This window comes from Acinonyx jubatus, chromosome C2 (assembly GCF_027475565.1).
Source record: "Acinonyx jubatus isolate Ajub_Pintada_27869175 chromosome C2, VMU_Ajub_asm_v1.0, whole genome shotgun sequence".
Lineage (NCBI taxonomy): Eukaryota > Metazoa > Chordata > Mammalia > Carnivora > Felidae > Acinonyx > Acinonyx jubatus.
In genome coordinates, this window is record NC_069384.1 from 124,979,906 (window position 1) to 125,004,072 (window position 24,167).

The following is a 24,167-nucleotide window of genomic DNA, read 5'->3' on the forward strand; positions in this document are numbered from 1 at the left end:
AGTTTTCCCAACACCATTTGTTGGTTCATTTCTGGGTTTTCTATTCTGTTTCACTGATCTATGTGTCTGTTTTTGTGCCAGTACGATACTTTCTTGATCACTACAGCTTTGTAATATAGCTTGAAGTCCAGAATTCTGATGCTTCCAGCTTTTTCTTTTTCAAGATTGCTTTGGCTATTTGAGGTCTTTGTGGTTCTATACAAATTTTAGTACTGTTTGTTTCTAGCTCTGTGAAAAATGCTGGTGGTATTTTGATAGGGATGGCATTAAATGTGTCTATCACTTTGGGTAATATAGGCATTTTAACAATATTTGTTCTTCTAATCCATGAGCATGGTATGTTTTTGCATTTCTTTGTGTCCTCTTTAATTTCTTTCATAAGTGTTCAATAGTTTTCAGAGTACAGATCTTTTACCTCTGGTTAGTTTTATTCTAGTATCTCATGGTTTTGGGTAGAATTGTAAATGGAATTGATTCCTTGATTTCTCTTTCTGCTGCTTCATACTTGTACAGAAATGCAACAGATTTCTGTACATTGATTTTACCTTTGGCCACTGTTAAATTGAGTTTTTTTGTTGCTGAATTATTTACATTCCTTATATATTTTGGATGTTAACTTATCAGCTATATGGCTTGCAAATATTTTCTTCCATTTTGTAGGTTGTTTTCACTCTTGATTGTTTCCTACTAAAAGTTTTTTAGTTTGATACGATCCCATTATTATTGTTATTATTATTATTATTATTAATTGGCCTGTGCTTTTGGGTCATATAAAAAAATCAAACTGCACACACCAATGTCAAGAAACTTGTTCTCTGTTTTCTTCTAGTAGTTTTATAGTTACAGGCTTTACATTTAAGTCTTTAATCCATTTTGAGTAGATATTTTTAAAATTGAGACAAGTGTCCAACTTCATTCTGCATGTGGATAACCAGTTTTCCCAGCATAATTTATTGAAGAGACTGCCCTATCCCCATGTGTGTTCATGGCACCACTATCATCTATTTCTGGGCCCTCTACCCTGGTCCAATAGTCTATATTTTTATGTTAGTACCATGCTTTTTTGAATAGTATAGCTTTGTAGTATATTTTGAAATTAGGTAGTGTGATGCCTCTAGCTTTGTTCTTGTTGCTCAAGACTGGTTTTGCATTTCTCAGTCTTTTGTGGTCCCAAATGAACTTTAGGATTGTTTTGTTCACTTTTGTGAAAAATGTCATTAGAATTGTGACAAAAATTGCATTGAATCTGTAGATAGCTTTAGGTAGTATTTTAACGATATAATATTATATGTATAATATCAATTGTTAATTATAATAATTTTTCTAATCCATGAAGATGGGATAGATTTCCATTTTTTTGTGTCCTATTCAAACTATTACATCAAGATTTTATAGAGTTCAGTGTACAGATCTCTGATTTCCTTGGTTAAATGTCTTCCTACATTAAAAAAAAATTATGTGATGCTGTTGTACATGGGTTTATTTTTCCAGATATCATTGGTGTGTAGAAATGCAACTGATTTTTGTAGGTTGATTTTGTATCCTACAGCTTCACTAAATTAGTTCATTGGTTCTAATAGTTTTTTGGTGGTCTTTAGGGTTTTATATCTAAAATTGACCCTTGAACAACATCAGGTTGAACTGCATGGGTCCACTTATACATGGATTTTTCTTGGTCAGTACAGTATTGTAAATGTATTTTCTCTTCCTTATAATTTTCTTAAGTTTTTTCCCTCTAGCTTACCTCATTCTAAGAATGTAGTATATAATACATGTAACATAAAAAATGTGTTAATCAATGGTTTATGTTATCAGTAAGACTTCTAATCAATCACAGGATATTAGTAATTAAATTTGGGGGGAGTCAGAAGTTAAATATGGACTTTTGACTTTGTGGGAGGTCAGTACCCCTAACCCCTATGTTGTTCAAGAGTCAACTGTGTAATATTATGTCCTCTGCAAAAAGAAAAAACTTTACTTCTTCCTTTCTGATTTGGATGCCTTTTCTTGGTCTTGCCTAAAAATTCTAGTTAGAATTCCCAGTTGAATCAAAGTGGCAAGAGTGGGCATCCTTGCCTTGTTTCTGATCTTAGAGGAAAAGCTTTCAGCTTTCACCACTGAGTATGATGGTAGTTATGAACATATACACAACCTTTATTTTGTTGAGATACATTCTTTCTCTACCCAGTGTGTGTGTGTGTGTGTGTTTAAATCATGAAAATAGTGTGAATTTTGTCAAATGCTTTTTTGCATCTTTGGAGTGGATCATACAATATTTACATTTCTGTTAATGTGGTATATGACACTTACTGATTTGTGTAGTTGAACCATCCTTACATTCTAGGGATAAACCCCAATTACTCATGGTGTTGATCCTCTTAATGTGAATTCGGTTTGCTAACATTTTGTTGAGGACTTCTGCATCTATGTTCATCAGGGCAATTGATCTATAATTTTCTTTTTTTGTAGTGTCCTTATCTGGTTTTGGTATAAGGATATTGCTGGCCTTGTAAAATGAGTCTGGGAGTGTTCCCTCCTCTTCAATTTTGGGGAAGACTTTGGGAAGCACTGCATTTTATTTTTCTTTAATTGGTAGAATTTACCTATGAAGCCATCAGGTCTTTGGCTTTTCTGTTTTGGAAGGTTTTTGATTACTGACTCTATCTCCTTACTCATTACTGGTCTGTTCAGATTTTCCATTTCTTCGCGATTCAGTCTTGGCAGATTGTAGGTTTCTAGGAATTTATCCATTCCTGGTACATTATTTGATTTATTGGCATATAAATCTTCATAGTAGCTTGTGATCTTATTTCTATGGTATTGATTGTAATGTCTCCTCTTTCACTTATAATTTGAGTCTTCTCTTAGTCTACTTAAAAAATCTGTCAATTTTACTTTTCAAAAAACTAACTCTTAGTTTCACTGATCTTTTTCTGCTGCTTTTCCTAGTCTCTATTTTATTTATTTCTTCTCTGATCTTATTTTCTTGCTTCTGCTAATTTTGGGTTTAGTGTGTTCTTTTTCTAGTTTCTTGAGGTATAAAGCTAGGTTGTTTAATCTTTTTCTTACTATAGGCATTTATTGAAGGTCCCTCTTAGAACTGCTTTTGATATATTCCATTAGTTTTGATATATTTTATTTCCATTTTCATTTGTCTCAAGATATTTTGATTTCTCTTCTGATTTCTTGATTAATTGATCATGAGTGTTTTTACTTTCCACATATTTGCAGTTTTTCTCCTGCTACTGATTTCTAGTTTCATACCATTGTGGTTGGAAAAGATACTTGTTATAATTCAATATACTTAAATTTATTGACTTGTTTTGTGGACTAAAATATGATCTGTCCTGGGGAATTCTCTTTGTGAATGTGTATCTTGTTGCTGTTGGATGGAATGTTCTTCATATGCGTGTTAGGTCCATTTGGTCTACAGTGCTGTTCAAGTCTGCTGTTTCCTAATTTTATGTCTAGATGATCTATCCATTGTTGCAAGTGGGCTGCTGAGGTCCCCTATTATTGTATTGCTATTTTCCCCATCAAATCTGTTAATACTTACTTTATACACTTAGGTGCTCCGTTGTTGGTACATATATATTCATAATTGTCATATCCTCTTGATGAATCGACTCCTTTATCATTATATACTGACTTTCTTTGTCTCTTGTGACAGTTTTTGACTTGGAGTCTATTTTGTCTGATATTAAGTAATGCCATCCTGCTCTCTTTTGGTTATCATTTGCATGGAAGATTTTTTCCTATCCCTTCACTTTTAGCCTATATGTGTCCTTAGAGCTATAAGAGTCTTTAGTAGGCAGCATATTGTGGGATCTTGTCTTTAATCCATCTAGCCACTCTGTGTCTTTTGATTGGATATTTTGATCCATTTACATTTAAAGTAATTATTTTTATGTAAGGACTTACTATTGCCATTTTGTTAATTGGTTTCAACTCTTGTGTATTTCTGTTATTCCTTTCTTGCTGTGATCCTTTGTCATTCACTGATTTTTTTTTGTAGTGGTATACTTTGGTTCCTTTATCTTTTGTGTATCTAATTTATCGTTTGTGTATCTACTTTATTTTTAGTTAACATGAAGATTACCTAAAACCTAGTTGTAACAATCTATTTTAAGTTGACAATAACAAGTTCAATTGCATATGAAATCTGTATGCTTTAACTTCTCCAACGTTTTGTTATTGATGTCACAACTTATTTTTCTTCTATATTGTATATCTGGTATCTAATTATTGTAGATTTTTGATACTTTTGTCTTTTAAAACCAGAGTTAAAAATGATTTAAGCACTTTCATGCTATTATTGTAAATTTGACTTTATTTTTGCCCTTACAATGAGTTTCATACTTTGATGTTAGTTAGCATTCTTCCTTTCAGCTTGAAGAACTCTCTTCAGCATTTCTTGTAAAGCAGCTCTACTATGATGAACTCCCACAGATCTTGGTTGACTGAGAAAGCCTTTATCTCTTCTTTATTTCCGAAGGACAGCCTTGCCAACTATAGTGTTCTTGGTTGGCAGTGTTTTCTTTTGGCACTTTGAATGTATCATCCCATTCTCCTGGTCGGCAAGGTAGTCAAGTAAGAAATCTACTACTAGGGATTCCCTTGTATGTGATGAGTTGGTTTTCTCTTGCTGTTTCAAATTATGTTTTTGACTTAAAAAATTTTTTTTAAATGTTTTCTTTTTGAGAGAGACAGTGTGAGTGACAGAGGGGCATGGGGGGGGGGGAGAGACAGACAGACAGACAGACAAAATCTGAAGCAGGCTCCAAGGTCTGAAGTGTCAGCACACAGCCTGATGCAGGGCTTGAACCCAAGAACCGTGAGATCATGACCTGAGCCAAAGTCTGATGCTTAACTGACTGAGCCACCCAGGTGTACTCCCACTCCTTTAAAAAAACTTTAAAAATTGTTTATTTGGGGGGGGGGGGAGGAGCAGAGAGAGAGAGAGAGAGCAAAATTCTGTCTTTGACTTTTCAGAATTTGCTTATAATGTGTCTTAGTGAAGATCTCTTTATATTTTATCTGTTTGGGGTTGCTTGGACTTCATGAACCTGGATGTTCATTTCCCTCTCCAGATTAGTAAAGCTTTCTGTCATTATTTATTTAAATATGTTTTCTCTCTTTTCTTTATCTGTTTCTTCTGGGACTCCTATAATGTGTTTATTGTTTCTTTTAATGGTGTCCCATAAGTCTTGTAAGCTTTTTGCCCTCTTTTTCATTATTTTTTTTCCCTTTTCTTTCCTTTGGGTAATTTCAGTTGACTTGTCTTCATGCTCACAGATTCCTTCTTCTGCTTGAGTTTGATGTTGAAACTCTCTGTGGAATTTTTCAGTGCAGTTATTGTGTTCTTCGGCTCCAGAATTTGTTTGGCTGGATTTTATGGTTTCTCTGTTGCATTTCTCATTTTCATCATGTTTTGTTTTCCTGATTTTGCTTAGTTCTCTGTTTTGTCTTATAGTTCATTGAGAATCTTTAAGATGACTGTTTTAAGGGGCGCCTGGGTTGCTCAGTCAGTTAAGGTCCCACTTTTGGTTTCAGTTCAGGTTATAATCTCACAGTTTGTGAATTCAATCCCAGCATCAGGCTCCATGCTAGAGCCTACTTGGGATTCTCTCATTCTCTGCCCCTCCCCTCTTGCTTGTTCTCTCAACATAAATCTCAAAGAAAAAAAAAAGATATTATTTTGAATTCTTTGTCAGGCAGTTTGCAGATCTCAGTTTCTTTAAGGTCAGTTACTGGTGCTTTATTTTGTTCCTTTGGTGGTGTCACATTCCCTTGGTTATTCATGATCCTTGTGACACTGCATTGTTGTCTCTGTATCTGAAGAAGTAGGTATCTCTTCCAGTCTTCATCTTATTTATTTATTTACTTAATTTAGTTATGTATGAGAGAGAGAGAGTGTGTGCACACACACAAGAGCAGGGGAGGGAGAGAGAGAGAAAGGGAAACACAGAATCTGAAGCAGGTTCCAGGCTCTGAGCTGTCAGCATAGAGCCCAAGACAGGGCTCAAACCTGTGAATCATGAGATCATGACCTGAGCTGAAGTCAGATGCTTAACCAACTGAGCCACCCAGGCGTCCTTCTTTCAGTCTTTAAAGACTGACTTTGGCAGGAAAGCCCTTTGGCAGTTTGTTCAGAAATTCTGGGCACGCTGTCTGATGGGGACTGTGGGCGAGTTTGTGGCTGGAGTCCTCAGGAGGCCCAGGCCAACTGGTGAGCAGGCCTGTGTCTGGGTCCATGGGGGCTGACCTGGTAGTTAAGTGGGTCTGGAGCCTAGGTCTGCAAGGAGTGGCCTGTTGCTGGAATGGGTCTGTGATGTCAGAAATATAGGTCTGCAGTGATGGACCTGGAGCTTGGGTCTGTGGGGACTGGCCATTGTTGAGGTCTACTGCATTTTGCTGGAGCTTGGGGATGGGTTGCCAGTGGCTGGTCTGGCACTAGGGCAAGCTTATGGCTATAAGGGCCAACCTGGTGCTGAATGAATATGGTGGGTGGTTCTGCAGTAGTCTGTTTGGAGCCTGGAATTGTGAGGGCTGGCTTGGTGCTAGAGTGAGCCTAGAGCCTGGGACTACAGGTGTGGGTCTGGAGCCTGGGTCCATGGGGGCTGGCCTGACACTGGGGTGGGCATAGGGGCTGGGTCCACTGGTGCTAGCCTGGTGTTGCTGTTTATTTGGGAGGTTCTAGTGCTGGGGTCCACAGTCAAGTTGGGTGCTCACTTCACTCCTTCCCCCATGTCTCTCTTCATACTGGGCTGCTTAGGCTTTGGAGATGGGGTGACACAAGTAATGTGAGGTTTTTCCTTTCTGCCCTCTTCATCTTTTGTTATTTCTGTGTTCCATCCAGGTGCTGCAATCTCTTACCTGCAATCCTTAGCTCTTCTGAAGGTATTTTTGTGCATGGATAGTTGTTCAAACTGATATTTCTGTGAGGAGACAAGCAACGGAAACTTCTATTCGGCCATCTTGCTGTCATCAATCTTTTGCAGCTAAATTTCAAAATTACATGCATGGCTTGCATCATATTTCAGTTTCCAGTTGTGTTTGAACTTTTTGGGCTGGTTCTCTAATTTTTGTATTTTATCTCTATTTTCTATTGTTTCATCTTTGTTGTTGTTCTTTTTGAGAGGTTTATTTAGCTTTATCTACTGAACATTCTTTTTTTTTAAATTTCTGCTATCATAGTTCTGATTTTCCACGGTTTTTGGTTCCTTGAATATTCCTTTTATAAAAAGTATCATTCTGTTCATGTTCTGTGAATATAATTTCTTCTATTACAGTGTCTTGTTATTGCTGCTGTAGGTTTCTTTTCCCTGAAGTTGTCTGTTTCATCCATGTCGCTTTTCACCCCTTCTGTTTGGTCTCTACCTTTTATTTTTGTTAATGTTTATGTTTTAGACAGAGAAGAGTGTGGGTGGGGGAGGGGCAGAAAGAGAGAGAGACACAGAATCCAAAGCAGGCGGCAGGCTCTGAGCTGTCAGCACAGAGCCTGATGTGGGGCTCGAATTTATGGACTGCGATATCATGACCTGAGCCACAATCAGATGCTTAACCAACTGAGTCACCCAGGAGCCCCTAGTCTCTCTACCTTTTATGTAAGAGGTTTCACTCAGATATTCAGAGATCCTTTGTACTCTGCTCATATTTAAGAATAGACACTGGGGCAACTGACTGAGTTGAGTGTCCAACTCTGGATTTCGGCTCAGGTCATGATCCTAAGGTCATGGGATCAAACCCCATGCCAGGCTTTGCACTGAGCATAGAGCCTGCTTAAGATTCTCTCTCTCTCTGCTCCTCTCCCCTGCTCCTGCTCTCTAGCTCTAAAAATTTTTTAAATAAAAAAAATATAAATAAATAAATAAATAAATAAATAAATAAATTTTTAAAAAGGGTGGATGCTAAAAAGGTGATTGGAAGTTCTGATCTATGGGTTTCTTGACTCTGAGCTTTACTATAAAGTAATCTGGTTAGGTTCTTTCCTTGGAAATGATCCAATGTCAAATCTTCAGGTCTTTATTCTTAGTTTCTGGATTCTCCAGAAAAGCATCTTTTAGTCACCTGCATGGAGGTTCAGAACAGGTTGCTTGGATTCTGTACATTGAGTGAGGAATGAAGACTGGGCATCCCAGCATTCAGTATGTATATACTCACTTATTCTGTTTTCAATATGTTACTCATACCTTCAATTGTGTCCCCCAGTTTAGAGGCCCTCTATTTTATATTTTCCAGGGAATAAAGTACCAGTCTTCTGCCTGGGCAGAGATGATCTGGAGATCAACTGTTCAAACAAACCTTCCTAAGTTCTCCTGATTTTTGGCTTTACCTTTATTCCACCCATCCACTTCCAAGGTCCCCCAAGTCCTGAATGTTTGGAGGTTTTTGCTAGGTATATACAGTTGCTTCCTGGTCTTTAGCTCTGTTAACTTAGGATTTAGGTAGTCTGCTAACTTTATTTGCTTTCAGTTTCCAAATACTTGTTTTCTCTTTTTTCCTTTGTTATTATGAATTTATTTTTTTTCTTAAAATTAAAAAAAAAAATCTCTACACCCAATGTGGGGCTTAAACTCATGATCCTGACGTCAAGAGTTGTATGTTCTATCAACTAGCCAGCCAGGCACCCCATGAATTTATTACTTACAAAAATTCTCTTTACTGTCATTTTAATGGAATTTCAAGAGGAACCAAAAGCACTACATATAACTAAACTGCTACCTTCACTTGGTAAGTTATTCATGCTATATTATGGCCACTATCATTTAGCATTATCACTTGGAATAGCAAGTTTAGTCATGTCATCAATTAATTACAAAATATGAAGCCAACAGCATTAATTGGTGACAGGGAAAAATATTTCTAAAAGACCACTGATTCCTGGTACAAAGTAAAACTTTTCAAGATAAGGTTCTAGGAAACTCTTGGGTAAATTCTCATTTGTAGTCCTCGATATATTTAATGGTTTTAAAAAATATCTTTTGAGGAGAGTAAGGTGAAATTAATTAAGTTGTGACTATTACTTTCAAGTAAGTCACACTAAAATCTATGTGTACCTTTATTGAGAGAGATGAATTTTCTACTATTGCAATAAGTAATACTTGCAAATTTCTTTTGGGAAACCTATTTCTAAAAATTGTATCAGCTGACTGTTTAATGATACCATTAAAGAACAGAGGGGACATTCATTGGATACAATGAACATGAGGCAATAGTTTGGATGTGGTGAGATCTACTCATATCACATCTACTCTAAGAGTTTTAGAAGTTTCAAAAGAATACTACCCCACTTTAAAATATTTCCAGATTGTCAGAAAAACCTTGAGGAGATAGATCTCATGAGCAGAGGGTTACAATAAATGTGGCAATATGTGGTTGCTATACCATGTGTCATTATTTTTTTAGAAATAATGTTTTGTGTTGTATGAAAAGGGGTTTGACCAGTCTCTAAGGTCTCTTAGTCTTCAAATTACTTATTACTTATCTTAAGATAATAAAACTAGGACAGAAGGAAGACTCTTAGTTTTGACAAGTACCTAATAGGACTGCAGTGAAAGGCAACTTATTTTACTGAGAAATATAAACTACTATAGTCAGTTGCACTTTAAGAACAAAGATGAAAGAGTATACATGATAAAGCTTAAACTGACACTTTAGCAAATCTTTGTAACATGTAAGAGATAAAGAAAGCTAGGAGGCAAAGAGACATATATTATTGCCTTGATATTTGCCAAAGTGACAGGACAGCTGCCTTTAAATGTTTGAGAGTATCATGGATAGATGAATAAGATATAATTCAGTGAATATTAGCATAAAAAGAGGGGTGCCTGGGTGGTTCAGTTGGTTGGGTGTCTGACTTTGGCTCCGGTCATGATCTCATGGTCCGTGTGTTTGAGCACCTCATCAGGCTCTGTGCTGACAGCTCAGAGCCTGGAGTCTGCATTGGATTCTGTCACCCCTCTCTCTTTGCCCCTCCCCGGTTCATGCTCTCACTCTCTCAAAAATAAATGTTAAAAAATATATATTAGCATAAAAAGGATCAGTGTACAAAAGAGAGATGTTTTTAGGCTTAGAGATAGAAAAATGAACAACATACCTTAGTTATTTGTCCCTGAAAGTTTAGCAGCAGAGGCTTCTGGCTGGCTAAACCAGCCATATAGGACATGTTCTGAGGGGATTTTCTTATTGGAAATACCAGGTACTCTTTAAAGCTTTTTCTCTTCCAATGCAGATTTTTTTTTCTCTCTACTAAAGGTAGTATTTTCTCAGAGTCTAGAAGTAATGACTATCCATTGTAGGAAAATGGGCAAACAGAAAAGCACACAAAAGGAATAACTACCCAGAGAGAACTAGTGTTAAATTTTACTATATTTGCCACTGATTTTTGGTTTTAAAGCATAATTATATGACAAATTATACAACTGTAGATATAAACAAGATTACTTTCTGCCCCTGTCCTCAGGCTGAATGAAATAAAATTCTGGACCAAACATTTCTTACCCCTGATAATTCCTGTAAGCCACTGAAGAGGAAAGTTATAGGAAGCTCCATTATTGCTTAGGGATTAGCTAAATATACATTCCTTTGAATATTCAGTATAAATATTTTAGTGCCTATAACTTCAAAGGCACTGGCCTAGTCCTCTCAGACATAAAGGTGAAGGAGATAGTTGCTGATGAGGACACCTAGTTAAAAAAACAAGGTATAAGCAGAATGTGATAAAAAACAAAACAAAAAACCAAAAATGAAATAACAGTATAGAAGGATGGTTAAAGTTTACACCAAAAGAAGGGTTGTAAGAGCCTGTTCACAAAAAACTATCCAAAGATAATTTCCTTATCTAACCCTGACAGAACCAGACATAGGAAAGACTCAAGATCTGAATTTTATAAGTAGTATTTTACACAGCACTCATCACAGTTTATAGCATTACTTTTTTCAAGAGACTAAATTTTCCACCCATATGTTTCATAAGGAACAAACTTGATTTCTGCAAAGTGTTGCTTATTATGTTTTGTTACATAAGAGTTTGGTTTTGATACAGACATTTCCCTTGTTACTTTTAACAGTGAGACTTAATTGTCTTCTGCTTACATTCTGCTTTAGTAAGGCAACATGAGCATTAACAATACACATACTGGATGCCTAGTAAGTGCCAATAGAAGCCAAGGAAACATATCAACAAGTCAAAATTAGAGGAGTTCTTCACGATTGGCCAAATTTTTAGTTTCTTAAGCATTTCAGGACACCAAGAGAACTCTCTATTAGGGATTCCACAGCCTAGTTGTTAAGATAAACATTGCAAACATGCTGTCTCATAACAGACCATACATCACAGTGATAAAGAGCCCAGGATCTGGAGTCATAAAGACCTGGATTTGAATCCAAGCTAGGTCACATATTATCTGTGCAAGGTTTCAGAGCTTGTTTCCTCAACGGTAACATGGGATCACTAAATTTATAGTGATATTGATGAGGGAGCGTGGGGCGGGCTGAGGACAAAGCACAAGCTAGCCTCCCTCACCCACACCAGGTTGGATATGTGTGATATTCCTCAGGCACTCTCAGCTGCCCAAGGACAAAGCAAAGGAAAGAAAACCAAAGGCCAGCTGATAGAGATCACAGTCCTGCATGACATGAGTCTCTATCAAATATCTTAGTAAATTACAAGAAAAAGGCAATCTTATCAATAGCCTAATCTCCAGAAACCTATAGACTCAGTTTCCCCGGAGCTCCAACATCACCCCATAGTGATATGGGGAACAAAGGCAAGAAGGAAATATAGATAAAATTAAATTTCCTTATAGCTTGCAGCCTATGGACAAATACTTGAGGCAAATACAGAGTGTAACATTTCTCCAGGAACCCCTTGCTTTCCTAATGTTAATGCTCTGCTAGAGGGAAAAACAACCTTAGCTTGACAAAAGCCATGCTCAGGTATCTTAGGAGTCCTCTTTAGCATATCCAAGTCCCTCTGGAGGCCACCCATTTGACTTTACCTCCCCAACTTCATAGTTTATAACTAGCCACTCTTCACAATCCCAGCTCAGCTCTTTCTGCCCATGGGTCCTGTCATCATGCTTTCATGAAATCACCTTTTTGCACCAAAGACATCTTCAATTCTTTCTTGGCTGTTGGCTCTAGACCACCCCACCATCACCCCAAAACCTCATCAATATGAGGATTAAATAATCCATTGCATATAAAACACCTGTCATCTAGCAAAAAATAAAGCCTCAACAATATGTTAGCTTATTAAACAGGAGAAAGGCAAGAGGCATGGCAGAAAAGGGGCACACAAAAAAGTTTCTGATCCTAAAAACTTCCTTTGGTGAAATTCCTTTAAGTAGAGATCCAGTTATGGATCAAGATATGACAAGATGACCTTAAGAGTACTGCTTCTAGCAATGATAAACTAAGTATTTTGGATTAACCCTCCCATTGATGAAATTTGGAGGAAAAATACTGTCTGAAGGCAGTGGACTAAATTAACAGGGCAGTGAAGAATTATGGCATCCAGGTCTAGAAGGAAATCCTGAGAGGAGTAGCCTAGTATTTAGGACCATCTTTCCTTTGGGGTATCTGCTGATTCTGGAAGGGGAGCCTGAGAGGTTGAGAAGCTGAAGGTTTTTTGTTTTTTTGTTTTTTAATTTATATTCTAGTTAGTTAACATACAGTGCAATACTGGTTTCAGGAGCAGTATTCAGTGATTCATCACTTGCATACAATAGCCAGTGCTCAAGGCAACAAGTGCTCTCCTTAATACTCATCACCCATCTAGCCCATCTCCTACCCACCTCCCTCCATCAATTCTTCAGTTTGTTTTCTATCATTAAGAAGTCACTTGTGGTTTCCTTCCCTCCCTACTCCTTCCCCCCCCACTTTCCCATATGTTCATCTGTTTTGTTTCTTAAATTCCACATATGAGTGAAATCATATGGTATTTGTCTTTCCCTGACTTATTTTGCTTAGCATTATACATTCTAGCTCCATCCACACAGTTGCAAATGGCAAGATTTCATTCTTTTTGATGGCTGAGTAATCTTCCATTGTGTGTGTGTGTGTGTGTGTGTGTGTGTGTGTGTGTGTGTGTACAGATAGATACACACACACACATACACACCACATCTTTATCCATTCATCCATCGATGGACATTTGGGATCTTCTCATATTTTGGCTATTGTTGATAATGCTGCTGTAAACACTGGGTTGCATGTGACCCTTTCACATTTCTATACACCAATAATGAAGGAGCAGAAGAAGAAATCAAGGAATTGATCCCATTTGCGGTTGTACCCAAACCAGTAAGATACCTAGGGATAAACCTAACCAAAGAAGTAAAAGATCTGTACTCTGAAAACTATAGAGCACTTATGAAAGAAATTAAAGAGAAAACAAAGAAATGGAAAAGCATTCCATACTCATAGCTTGGAAGAACAAACACTTAAAATGTCTATACTACCCAAAGCCATCTACACATTTAATGCAATCCCTATCAAAATACCACCAGCATTTTTTGCAGAGCTAGAGAAGCTGAGCTTTGATTTGCTATTATTTTGTTAATGAATTTTGAGTCTGTCTTCATGAGGGATGTTGGGCTATAGTTTTATTATTTTTTTGCATGTGTTTGGTTTTGGTATAAAAATAACACTGGCATCTTAAGATGAGTTGGGAATTATTCCCTCTTTTTCTATTTTCTGGAAGAAGTGGTATAGAATTTGGTATTTCATTTTCAAATGTTTAGAAGACTGTAATAGTGAAATTATCTGAGCCAACATTTATTTTTCAGAACGTTGTTAATTATGAATTCAATTATGACTTATGAATTTTCTGTATGACTCCAAATCCTGGGCTCTTTATCAATATGATGTATGGTCTGTTATATGAGATAGCATGTTTGCATGTTTATCTCCTTAACAGCTAGGATGTGGAATCCCTAACGATTATTCAGGTTATGTTTTTTTTCCTGCATAAGTTTTACTAATTTGTGACTTTAAAGGAATTGGTCCACTTAAGTCATTACTTTTATGTAATTTCTCGAGACATATTTCTAGAGCCAGAGGTTGTTTAGAAGTGTGTTGTTTAGGGGCGCCTGGGTGGCTCAGTTGGTTGGGCACCTGACTTTAGCTCATGTCATGATCTTGCGGTCCTTTAGTTTGAGCCCCGTGTCGGGCTCTGTGCTGATAGCTCAGAGCCTGGAGCCTGATTTGGATTCTGTGTCTCCCTCTTTCTCTGCCCCTCCCCTGCTCACATTCTCTCTCTCTCTCTCTCAAAGATATATAAACATTAAAAAAAAAAGTGTGTTGGTTAATTTCCAAGTGGGTAGAGATTTTCCAGTCGTTTTCTTATTTTTATTGTTATTTTCTTATTTTTATATCAATTCCATTATGGTTAGGTAATATATTTTGTACTATTCCAACTCTTTTTAACGGTTTTATTTATACTAAATGTATAATTTAGTGGTTGTTAGTTTATCCACAGAGTTGCATAACCATCACTACAATTGATGTTCATCACCTCCAAAGGGAAACTCCATACCCATTAGCACTTATTCCTCATTTTCCCCTAGGTCCCTCATTTTTTTTTTTTTTTTAGAATTTAAAACAGTTTTATTAAAATAAGCACATTATATAACAGCATGGCCTAGGCAACCATTAACCTACTTTCTATATCTGTAGATTTGCCTATTTTGACAACTCATGTAAATGTATTTATATAATATGTTGTATTTTGTGACTGTTGTCTTTTAATTTGCATAACGTTTTCAAGATTCAACCATGTTTTAGTATGCATCAGTACATTTTTTCAACTGCTGGATAATATTTCATTATATGGATATATCACAATTGTTTATCCATTCATTAGCTGATGGATACTTGGGCTGTTCCTATCTTTTGGCTATTATTATTTTTAAATGTTCATTTATTTATTTTTGAATGAGAGAGTGACTGGGGTAGGGGCAGACAGAGAGGAAGAGAGAAAATCTCAGAAGGCTCTGCACCCTTAGCAGAGAGCCCAAAGCAGGGCTCGAACTCACTAACCACAAGATCATGACCTGAGCTGAAACCAAGAGGTGGCTGCTTGCTTAACTGACTGAGCCAACCCAGGTCCCCTCTTTTGGCTATTAATAGTGCTGCTCTGAACATGGGTGTATAGATTTCTGTGTGAATATTTTCATTTCTCTTGGGTATCTTCCTAGGAGTAGAACTGCTGGGTCATATGTTAACTCTATGTTTAACTCTTTGAGGAAATGTCACAATGTCTTCCACAGTGGCTGCAGCATTTTACATTACCAATAGCATTTGAAGATTCTGATTTTTCTACATCCTTGTCAACACTTATTGATTATAGCTATCCTAGTGGATATGATGTGGTATCTTATTATGGTTTTTATTTGTATTTCCCTGATTAATGATATCAAGAATCTTGTTACAGGCTTATTGGCCATGTATATACCTTCACTGGAGAAATATTTAGATCTTTTGCTCATTTTTAAATTAATCTGTCTTTTTATTATTGAGTTGTTCTTTTTATGTATTCTAGATACAAGTCATTTGTCAGATATATCATCTATAAATATTTTCTCCCATGCTGTGGTTGTCTTCTTGCTTTCTTGATGTTGTCTTTTGAAGCATGAAAGATTTTAATTTTTTTGAAGTCCAATTCATCCATTTCTTCTGTTTGTGCTTTTGAAGTCATATCTAAGAAACCATGGCCACAAAAATTTACTCTTATGTTTTCTTCTAAAAGTTTTATAGCTTTAGTTCTCACATTCAATTTGTGATCTACTTGAGCTAATTTTCGTGTATGATGTGAGGTAGGGTTCACATTCATTCTTTCCTATGTGGGTATCCAGCTCCCAACACCATTTCTTAGGAGACCATTTCTTCCCCATTAGAATTATCTTGGCATCCTTGTTAAAAAATCAAGTGGTCATAAATGTGAGGATTTATTCCCAGACTCTTAATTCTCTTTATCTACATGTCAATCTGTATCCCAGTATCACATTGTCTTCTTTAGTTCAGCTTTGTATATTTTGCAATCAGTAAGTATGAATCCTAAGATTTTGTTCTTTCTCAAGATTGTTTTGGTTATTCTGATCCCTTTGTAGTTCCATAGGAATTCAAGAATCAGCTTTTTCATTTCTACAACAAATAACAAAAAGTAGCTGGGATTATGTTAGGAATTGCTTTGAATCTACCAATCTATTTGCAGAGTACTGCCATTCTAACAATTTTAAGCTTTTTGATCCATGAACATGGGATGCCTTCATTTCATTTAGATCTTCCTTAATTTCTTTCAACAACGTTTTATAGTTTTCACAGTATAAGTTTTATACTTCTTTTATTAAGCTTATTTCTAGGTATTTTATTCTCTTTGCTATTATAAGTGGAATTATTTCCTTAATTTTTTTTATTGCTTGTGCATAGAAATAGATTTTTTATAAATTGATACTATATCCTGCAACCTTATTTAACCTTTACTGAGCTCTAACAGTTTTTTTTTTCACATTTATTTATTTTTGAGAGAAGACAGTGCAAGCAGGAGAGGGGCAGAGAGAGGAAGACACAGAATCTGAAGCAAGTTCTAGGCTCTGCATTGTCAGCACAGAACCCAATGCGGGGCTTGAACTCATGAGCTGTGATATCATAACCTGAGCCAAAGTCAGACACTTGACCCAGGTGCCCCTCTAGTAGTTTTTTAGTCGATCTCTTGGGATTTCCTGTATAAACTATACTCAGATAGTTTTCCTTGTTCCTTTCCAATTTGGATGCTTTTTACTTCATTAGCTTGTCTGATAATCCTGGCTAGAACCTTCAGTACAATGTTGAAAGAATAGACATCCTTATCTTTTCTCTGATCACAGGAAATAGATTTCAGTCTTTTCACCTTTCACTAGTTGTTAGCTTTGGGTTTTTCTTAATCAGGTCAAAGAAATTCCTTTCATTTTCCAGTGAAGCCATCTCAGCCTGGGATTATTTTTCCTAGCCAGAGTTATTTCATCTAGAACCAGTATAGCAGTTTATGTCCCTCCAAGAATTTGCCCATTTTGTCTAAGTTATCTAATTTGTTAGTATAAAGTTGTTATATATGTGTGTATGACAATCCTTTTTACTCCTGTAAGGTCAGCATTCATGTTACATCTTTTATTCTGACCTTAATAATCTGAATGTTCTCTTTTCTTCTTGATCAGTGTAGCTAAGGCTTGCTTCATTCATTCATTCATTCATTCATTCATTCATTCATTCATAAAGTAGGTTTCACGCCCATCCTGGAGTCCAATGTTGGGCTTGAATCCACAAACCTCAGATCAAGACCTGATCCGAGATCAAAAGTCAGACACCTAACCGACTGAGCCACTCAGGTGTCCTGTAGCTAAGGCCTTATTAATTCTTTAAAAAAAATCTTGATTTTTGGTTCCATTGATTTTCTTTATTATTTTTCTATTCTCTACTTAATTTATCCACTTCAATCTTTCTTCTTTCCTTGTGTTTGCTATGCTTAATTTCCTCCTTTTTTCCCAGTGTCTTTGAAGTAGAAAGTTAGGTTATTGATTTGTGACATTTCTTGTATTTTAGTATACGTGTTTAAAGCTACACATTTTTCTTAGTAATGCATTTGCTACATCCCATAAGTTTTGGCATACTGTGTTTCCATTTTCATTCATCTTAAAGCTTTTTACTTTTTCCTTCATTTTTCTTCCTTTCAAATTATTTCCTTTTGGGGCACCTGGGTAGCTCAGTTGGTTTAGCGTCTGACTTCAGTTCAGGAGATGAGCTCATAGTTTGGGAGTTCGAGCCCTGTGTCAGGCTCTGTTCTGACAGTGAAGAGCCTGGAGCCCACTTTGAGTTCTGTGTCTCCCTTTCTCTCTGCCCCTCCCCCACTCACAATCTGTCTCTCTCTCTCTCTCTAAAAAATAAACATTAAAAATTAAAAAAAAAATCTACCAAGAGATTCAAATTATTTCTTTTGATGTATTAGTTTTTTTTTCCCCACTGGTTATTTAAGCAGTGTGTTGTTTCTACATGTTTGTAAACTCCCAAGTTCCTATAAGTTATTGTTAATTTTATTTCATTATGGTCAGAGACTATGCTTTGTATGATTTTACTTCTTTTTATATTTATTTGAGGCTGTTTTACGGCCTGTCATATGTTCTATCCTGGGGAATATTCCATGTGTACTTGACAAGAATATATATTCTATTGTTCTTAGGTGGAGTATTCTATAGATATCTGTTAGGTCTATTTGGTCTATAGTTTTGTTTGTACTATTGTTCATGACTTCCATTTCCTTGTTTATCTTCCTCCTGGTTGTTCATCCACCATTGAAAGTGGGGTATTGAGGTCTTCAGCTATTATTGTTGAATTGTTTATTTCAATTCTGTCAGTTTTGTTTCATGTATTTTAGGGTTTGATGTTGTAAGGTGCATATGTTTCTAATTGTAGAGTCTTTCTGTTGGACTGACCCTTTTATCATATAAAACGTCCTTCTTTGTTTCGGGTAACTCTTTTTGTATTAAAGTCTACATTCTCTGATATTTATAAAACCACTTTAAGTTTCCTATGGTTGCTGCTTGCATGACATATCTTTATATTTCCTTTTCCTTTTTCTCCCTTTTGGATCTTTAAATCTGTGTCTCATATAGACAGCATATAATGGTTTTTTTTTTTTTTACATTTATTTTTGAGAGAGAGAGAGAGGGAGAGAGGGAGAGAGCGCGCACGCACAAGTGGGGGAGGGGCAGAGAGAGAGGGAGCCACAGAATCCCAAACAGGCTCCAGGCTCCGAGCTGTCAGCACAGAGCCTGATGCGGGGCTCAAACTCACAAACTGCGAGATCACGACCTGAGCCAAAGTTGGAGCCGAAGTCAGAGGTTTAACCAACTGAGCCACCCAGGCACCCCAATTGTATATTGGTTTTTAAATCCAGTCTGGAAAACCTCTGTCTTTTGATGGAATATTTAATCCATTCACATTTATAAACTGTTATTATTGATATAGTTGGAATAATGTCTGCCATTTTACTTTTTGTTTTCTATCTGTGTGGCATTTTTCCTATTTCTCCTTTACTGCTTTCTTTTACATTAAGTGATTAGGTGATTACATTAAGTGATTCTAAGTGTAACATTCTAATTCACTTAATGATTTTGTTCACTATACATTTTTGAATTAATTTTCTAGTGGTTTCTCTAAGGGCTTGCCATATACATTTTTATCTTATAATCTACTTCAGATTTCTTCTTTTTTTTTTAACGTTTATTTATTTTTGAGACAGAGACAGACAGAGCATGAACGGGGGAGGGTCAGAGAGAGGGAGACACAGAATCCGAAACAGGCTCCAGGCTCTGAGCTGTCAGCACAGAGCCCAACGCGGGGCTCGAACTCATGGACCACGAAATCATGACCTGAGCCGAAGTCAGCCGCTTAACCGACTGAGCCACCCAGGCGCCCCCAGATTTATTCTTAATTCCAGTGAGATACTGAAATGTTACTCCTATATAACTCTCTTCCTTCTTCCTTCTTCTTTTTATGCTACTATTGTTATTCATATTACATCTATATATATTACTATAATATATTTATATTAATATATGATATATATTAATTATATATTATAATATATAATATATACTAATTAGTATATATACTACCAAAACTATACTGGTCTAATTATTACTTTTAATTATACTTTTCTATTGTTATATATATAATATATAATACATATATTATAATATTAATTAATATACACACACATTACTATATATATATTACCAAAACTACACTGGTCTAATTATTACTTTATGTAACTTATGTTTTTTAAAGAAGCTGAGAGAAGACTGAAGAACTATATATTCGTCGTTTGTTATATTAATCTTCATTACCATTTCTAGCTCTCTTCATTTGTCCTTATGGGATAATAAGGTTCCAGAAATGGGAAAATATAGATGAGAATTATTTGAGAAAAGCTTTTTCATAACTGAGGAAATATGAAAGATAAAAGGTTGTTGAGAGAGTTAACAGAACACTGAGAAGGCAAGAATTAGAAAAAAGAATAGCCTTCAAATCTTTGGAAATTTAGGTGATCTAACTGAAACAACCTAAGCTTTCAAAATAGTAAATTAATGATAAATTATGAACATGCATACTACATACGAAAAAATGCTCAACATCACTCATCATCAGGGGAATGATGAAATACAAATCAAAACCACAATGAGATACCACCTCACACCTGTCAGAATGGCTAACACTAACAACTCAGGCAACAACAGATGTTGGCAAGGATGCAGAGAAACAGGATCTCTTTTACATTGTAGGTGGGAATGCAAACTGGTGCAGCCACTGTGGAAAACAGTATGGAGGTCCCTCAAAAAATTAAAAATAGAACTACCCTATGACCCAGCAATTGCACTACTAGGTATTTATCCAAGGGATACAGGTGTGCTGTTTGAAATACCCCAATGTTTATAGCAGCACTATCAACAATAGCCAAAGTATGGAAAGAGCCCAAATGTCCATCAATGAATGAATGGATAAAGAAGATGTGGTGTGTGTGTGTATATACATATATATATACACACACACAGGAGTATTACTCAGCAATCAAAAAGAATGAAATCTTGCCATTGGCAACTACATGGATGGAACTCGAGGATATTATGCTAAGCGAAATTAGTCCACCAGAGAAAGACAAATATCATATGAGGACTTTAAGACACAGAACAGATGAAGACAATGGAAGGGAAGCAAAAATAATATAAAAACAGGGAGGGGGACAAAACATAAGAGACTCTTAAATATGAAGAACAAACAGAGGGTTACTGGAGGGGTTGTGGGAGGGGGGATGGGCTAAATGGGTAAGGGGCATTAAGGAATCTACTCCTGAAATCATTGTTGCACTATATGCTAACTATCTTGGATGTAAATTAAAAAAATTAAATTAAAAAAAAGAGGAAACAAACCATGCATACTTACTGGCATGGAAATATATTGTTAGGTGAAAAAGTGTATCACAAATCTATATAATATGATACCATTTAGCATAATATATCTTTTGGTGCAGGGAGGAATAGGAGGAGAGAGTCGGGAGAGAAGGAAAGGGAGAAAGAGGAGTGAATGGATATGTACCAATATTAAATATGGGTCATGGAATTATGAGTGAATTTCATATTAAGGTTTTTGAATGTATGTAGTTTAGATATTTTTATTTTATATATATTTTTAATAGCTTCATTATTAAATATAAAAAACTTTAATATTTTTTGTATTTGTTATAAAATAAAAACAGAAATGAGCAAAAGACATGAAAAGGCAAGTTGGCTAAAATGAAATAAAAAAGGCTGAATGGTATGAAAAAATTCAGCCTCATTAGTAATCAAAGAAATGCAATATACATAATACTGAATTTTTAATTTATCAAGTTGGAAAATATTTTTAAGAGGAAAATACCTAGTGCTAGTAATATGCTGTATCTTGTTGATAAAGGTATAAAGTGACAAAACTTTTCTAAAGACCAACTCAATAATTTTTATAAATTCCCCCCAAAATATCTATACCCTTTTAACCTAACAATTCCATTTAGGAATACTTACTTATTTACTTATTTTTAAAAAACTTTTAAATTTTATTTTAGAGAGAGAAAGCAGGAGTGTGGAGAGGGGCGGGGGGGGGAGGGAGGGAGGGAGAGAGGGGGAGAGAGAGAGAGAGAGAGAGAGAGAGAGAGGGAGAGAATGAATGAATCTCAAGCAGGTTCCATAATCAGTATGGAGCCCAATGAGGGTCTCATTCCCACAACACTGGGATCATGACCTGTGGTGAAATCAAAAGTCGGATGCTCAAGTGAATGAGCCACCCAGGTACCCCTTGGAAAATTTATTTTAATGAAAAAAGTAGTGAGTGTTACAACTGTTTAGCTGCAACTATTGTTTTGGAAAGCAATCCATCAAAATTTTGGAGTGTATGGTAATTAAGACTTAATCCAGTGGAGCTAATCTTAATGTCTAACATGTATGTAACAATATATGAAATAGACCATACAATATATACCAACTTTTTTAATAGTGTCTTATTCTGAGTGTTAGAATTAAAATTTATTTTCTTCTGCTTACCCACGTTTTCTAAATTGTCTCTAATGGACAATAAATTATTGTTTGAAATGGAAAACAAAGTTATTTAAAAATAATCTAATAGGCTGCCCAATAAATAGCTTAGGTTTCTACTTCATTGAATTCTTTTTTAAAAAAATTTTGATGTTTATTTATTTCTGAAAGAAAGAGACAGTGCAAGTGGGGGAGGGACAGAGAGGGAAACATAGAATCTGAAGCAGGCTCCAGACTCTGAGCTGTCAATATAGAGAGCCCGAAGTGGGGCTTGAACTCATGAACCAAGAGATCATGACCTGAGCAGAAGTCAGATGCTTAACCCACTGAGCCACCCAGGTGCTCCACTACCTTCACTGAGCTCTAAACCATATATCCAGTATTTAGATAAATACTTCAACCAACATGCACACAGTTGAGTCAGTTATACTAGCAAGGAGCACCAAAAACTGTAGCCTCTCCCTCCCTTGGTACTAAGCACAAACTATGTATTGGGTATTGTGTCATTATATAAGCTGGGAATAAAAAGAAGAGAGGGGCCTAGATTTTTGGCTTAAACATGAGACTAGTGGCAAGAAACACACGTGTAAACTCAAAACTACAAATCAAGGTACATTTGAGAGTGCCAAGGAAAGGGAAAGATGATTCTAATTTATCTATACCAGTCATCCACAATTTGCTCTTCTTTCTCTAATTTATTACTGAACCATCAAGATCATAAAACAACAAAATTCACAATATATATTCCTACATTCTGTATAAAGTAAGTCCTACTTATTCTTCAGAGCCAGCTCACATGTTACTTCACCTTTGTTTCTGGGGGTAAAAATACTTCTCTTGATATTTTATGACTATGGATTCAGTCTAAGAGGGCAGAGAATAAGTCTAATCCATCTCGGTACCCCTACGTCAAGATGGCATCCAATGGATATGCATCATCAATTTTTTAAGCTTTGTTTAAGTGTTAAATGTTACTGGCAAAGGAATCTTAAGAAGTCGTACCTGGTTGGGTTCCTTTTGTCTTCCTCAGAGATCAAAAACCAAACAAAATCTGCATAGCTCATTCTTCCCTCTTTCTGTACTGTTTTTCCCCTGAAGAAAACAATTCATTATCAAGTTTCCTGAGCAATTACTCGGATGAATTTAGTAGGATGACAGACTAAGAAATAAAGCAACACCTTCTTTGGAAATTAAGTTAAAAAAATTAGAAGGCTATAACTAAAATTTAAATAAAAAGTAAAAAAAAAAAAATTAGAAGGCTGGAAATCTTACAAAGGTTACAAAACCTATCCTGTTTTCAAAGGCCTAGAAGGGTGAAACCAGAAGACATTTGCTGGTATGAAAAAAGAAGTCTGGTTTCTAATTTGAATGCAAATAATCACCAGGATCAAATACCTTTACCTGTACTTAGGTAAAGGATTAATGTCTGTATATAAAGAATTACTGCTGTCTTGTATGAAGCCATGACATACATGTCATACATGACATGTATGAAGCTGTGCTAAAATGAGATTGTTAAAGTATTACCTGTAATTCATTTTTAAACTCAGATGCTTTTTCTTACCTTGTTACTGCCCCAGAAAATATCCTTTCAATAATTCTGTTTGATGAAGCTAAATGTAAATAAGAAAGTACAAAGCTAGTTAGGAACATGTTCCATAAAGGCAATACTTTGGGCAAATTTATTTTCAGTAGCTATGAGCTAAAACATAATAATCTTCTATAACAAGAATATGAATATTTAAATTTTTACTTATGTATAATTTATATTTTTGAAAGTAAGAATTTGAAGTGGCATAATCAATCATTAAAAAAAATAGGCAAATGATTATGCCTGACAGCTGTGATGTATTAACATAGTTGAGCATCCTAACAACTAAGACAAAAACGTATAGGATTTATATTGATCTTGTATCTAAGACAATTTTCCTCTAAAACAAGACAAATTTTATCCTCGTATTAAATTCAAGGGGAACTGATCAGCAACTCCTAAGATAAGGGACTCTGAGTACAACAATGGAGAATGCTTTCAAGTAGAATTTTATAGAAGATACCTAAACATAC

General features: G+C 35.8%; 1 protein-coding gene across 6 annotated transcripts in view; it reads right to left on the reverse strand.

Annotated features, from left to right (window-relative positions):
• The window catches only part of PPP2R3A (protein phosphatase 2 regulatory subunit B''alpha), a 209,419-nt gene that overhangs the window by 40,097 nt on the left and 145,155 nt on the right, over positions 1-24,167 (reverse strand). For 5 of the 6 annotated variants that reach the window (XM_027061790.2, XM_053221418.1, XM_027061791.2 and 2 more), the window contains 2 exons: positions 23,668-23,716; positions 23,106-23,195 (listed from right to left, as the gene is read on the reverse strand). In XM_027061790.2, the coding sequence (XP_026917591.1) occupies positions 23,106-23,195; positions 23,668-23,716 (139 nt within the window). The remainder of the gene's footprint in view (positions 1-23,105; positions 23,196-23,667; positions 23,717-24,167) is intronic. The other variant, XM_027061792.2, reaches the window with a different exon arrangement.